This window comes from Nicotiana tabacum, chromosome 10 (genome assembly GCF_000715075.1).
Source record: "Nicotiana tabacum cultivar K326 chromosome 10, ASM71507v2, whole genome shotgun sequence".
NCBI lineage: Eukaryota > Viridiplantae > Streptophyta > Magnoliopsida > Solanales > Solanaceae > Nicotiana > Nicotiana tabacum.
Window position 1 is genome coordinate 13,615,673 of NC_134089.1, and position 3,567 is coordinate 13,619,239.

At 35.1% G+C, this 3,567-nt stretch overlaps 1 protein-coding gene across 1 annotated transcript; it reads right to left on the bottom strand.

Moving 5' to 3' along the window:
- Positions 1–330: 330 nt before the first annotated feature.
- LOC107779887 (uncharacterized) lies at positions 331–1,719 on the bottom strand. Its single transcript, XM_016600389.2, has one exon. It carries the CDS (start codon positions 1,717–1,719, stop codon positions 331–333), a length of 1,389 nt encoding a protein of 462 aa, XP_016455875.1.
- Between the last annotated feature and the right edge of the window lie 1,848 nt (positions 1,720–3,567).

Consider the following 3,567-nt stretch of genomic DNA (forward strand, 5'->3'; position numbering starts at 1 on the left):
GGTAAAAGCAAAAATACAACAATTACAACTAGTTTTCAAGTTGCATCACCATGAAAGAATTGTATGGTAAAGCATATACTTGAAATGGACGTGGAATAGTCAACAAGTATTCCCATGAAATATACAAGTCATATATTGCCTCAGAACAGAGTACATACAAAGTGCAGCTGGTGACTTCTTAAACAATGCCGTGCTGACTCACAATTTTGAAGCATTGAACATCAAAACACTAAAGATTACCCCATCAGCGCGAAAGTTCATCCAGTTAAAGCTTCTTTTGACGTAACACCAAGGCAAGGGAATGAATCTTTAGCAAATTCCCACCTAGTATCATCTCACGCCCTCGAGGACGCCTTCCAATTCTCTTCGTCCAAATGTCCTCCCAACTGCAGAGGCATCTCTACGCCTTGCAGCCAAGTAAAATATTAACCAAGCTACCATGAAATAAACTTCCATAACAGACTGAAATGCCAGTGCAAACACTTCTCCAAATATTCGACCCAATATCCATCTCGTAAACGACCCACAAACCAAAACTTCCCAGCACTTGATCCCCATAGCAGGATACACCATGATTCCCAACAAACGACACCCTTCTTTGACAACTTCTCTACCACTTTTCCTCGAGTCCACAATCGAAACCCAAGAATCGACAGCAAAAATAAACCCCACTACCAACTCCACCAAGAACCACGAGACAACAAAACACAAGCTTTCCTTCTCATGCCCTGTAACCCACGGCGCCACATCCGAAAAGGGCATCAATTTCATCCTCACAAAAACCTTAAAAAACACATATTGATCCTCAATTTCTCCAAAAACCCAAATACCCAACAACTGAGCTAAAGCATCCCTAACTGCCCACCTCATCAAAACAAACCCAGAAAGCCTTCGTAACCCCAAATTAGAACCTTCCCAAGCAGTCCTAAAAATTGACCTGTAATTCCCTAACACATTATCCAACACTTGCAAGAAAATAATCCCATGAACCCAAGTGTAAGTAACCAAAAAAGCCAACACCACATAAGCATAAGCAGCTGATAACAAACTAACAAGAAACAACAATGCCGTGGCGTCACGACGACCCAATTCAAGACCCTTTATTAAGAACTGCAAATCAACAACCCTATTTTCATTTTCAGGATTATTATCAAGATGGGTCAAATTTTGTTGGGCTTTTTCTAAAGGGGGCTTGAAAGAAACAAGCCCATTACGAATTGCTTGAGGGAATAAAATCCCATTATCAATAATATGATTTGAAAACCCTAAATTAGGGTCAAAATCGGAAAGAATTAGGAAAGTGGAATTGGGCTGAGGTTTAGGGTTATGATGAAATAGTGATTTGTCAAGGTCCGAATCACCGGAGAAGAAATCATCATCAAGGGTACCAACACGGGATAAGTGAAGGAAAGGGCGGCGGCGATGACGGCGGAGGTCACGACGGAGGTGGTGGTGGTGTTGAGTTTGAGTACTGGCGGAGAGGAGGTCAATACGAGATACTAGGGATTTGAGAGAAGGGTCACGATCGATGAATGAAGTGAGATAGTGGGTCCCATTTTCGACATTGGAACGAAAAGTGAGGATTAGGGATGAAAGGAGAAGGAAAAGGAAGAGGTTGGAGGTGAAGATAGTGGTGGTTTGTTTGAGTATTTGGGTTATTATTTGATGGTTTATTGGTGGTGGTTGTGGTGGTTGATGGTGGTGATTGTGGTGGTTCATGGTGGTTGATTGGTTGATGATAAAAGTTTAATTTTATTCCGGTGGGAATCGGTTTAATTGGAGATTGATAGGGGGTGGAAATGGTCAATTTGAGAACATTTGGGGTGTAGAAGTGAAATTTTTTGGATCGAGTTATTAATATAGCTTGAGAAGAAAAAATTAATATCTGAAAGAAGTATATACCGTCGACCCAAAAATGGAAAGGGTATGGGGAACAGCAGCTCATGTAATAGAATATCCACTACAATGTATTGAATAGTATTATTAGTTTTTTCACAGTTAAGTATTTACTCCTTCCGTCTCAAATTATCTGTCATAATTTTAAAATAAATTAATTTTTTTTACTGGTTCTCCAATCGATTGACCTGCAATAATACCTACAACTTCCCTCAATTCAACCAGGTCGCCATGAGTAGAACTCGACCATAACATAATCGACAAATCCAAGATGTACTCCTACAAGTAAAGGGAGTTCGAATAGAGATTGGTTGTGTCCGAAAGGTTATGAATCAATTTTCAAGTCCAATGCCAATGTCTTGGTTTCTAGTGGCAATAAATTGCGGACCCATGTATATATCATCTGCTAATTATTAATTGTTCTTGAAAATTACAAATATCTTAATTATAAGTAAGTATTAAATAAAGAGAGATTATATCTTAAGACATAAATAAGGGTAAAATAGTCAAAAATATTTTTTATTTAATATTTTCTTAAAAGATGTGTAAAAGATAAACATGGCAGATAATTAAGATGGAGGAAGTAAAATTTTAGAAAAGTTTATATTGATTAGTGTTAATTAAGTGATGGATATAATACTAAGAGCATGTTAATTCATATGTTGCTTTGATACATACATCGAGTTCGAGTAATTAATTTTTATACAATTATTTTTAATTTAAACTAAAAATTTATAAATACGAGTTTTAAGGACTTTGTTGTTGTTGTTCGATTGATGATATAAAAAATAATTGAAAGAATTACACTTAGCAGTTACTTTATATATTTATTTCTAGAAAGAGGGTATTTATTAATGCTCCATTTTATTTTAGATGGCATTATTCTTTTATTAACTAGTCCTGCTCTCTAGAGTAGAATGAGCAGGTGGTATACCAACTAGAAATATTTACACCACCTGCTCATTATACTCTAGAGATAATTCCCCCAGGAGTTCTCTTACTATTTTCATTAAATCCATGCCACAAGAACCTCCTGCAAATACTGGTTACTAACAGATTTGTTTGGATGGTTGTTACGTGTCATTTTATAATGTAGCGTATTATATTGTACTATATTATTTGATGAAATAATGTTTGGATAGATTGTATCATTTGTCGTTATTTTATAATGTCACATACTAGCAATATGAAGAATATATTTACAATATTACTAAGAAAAAATAGGATACGAAGTAGAAATATTATTAAAAAAAATAGAATAAAGGATAAAATATGATTATTTAATAATAAGAACGGGCAAGATGAGAGAAAAAATCAAGGTAACGATGACGTCACGCTAAATCTGGCGTTACATAAAGAGACACTTTCCGTCGTTACGTAACGACCGATTTAACAACCTGATACAATAAAATTTAAGTAACAATCAACATAAATATTGTATGTAAATTAACAATATGATATAATACAATTAATAACAACCATCCAAACAGGCTTTAATTGATGAACTTTCTTTGACAACAAAAAGACGAGAGCCCGGTAGGTTTGAATTTCAAACAATACACTCTTTATAAGTTCGAGCATATCAGAAAAATATCACCTTTCTAAATATTAAATTAATTTAACATAAACTTTATATTTTACCCGTAATGACAAGATTTTGAAATATAATGA

Excerpts from the sequence above, each read along its gene's own strand:
- LOC107779887 (XM_016600389.2), bottom strand. The coding sequence starts at position 1,719 with ATGAACCACCACAATCACCACCATCAACCACCACAACCACCACCAATA.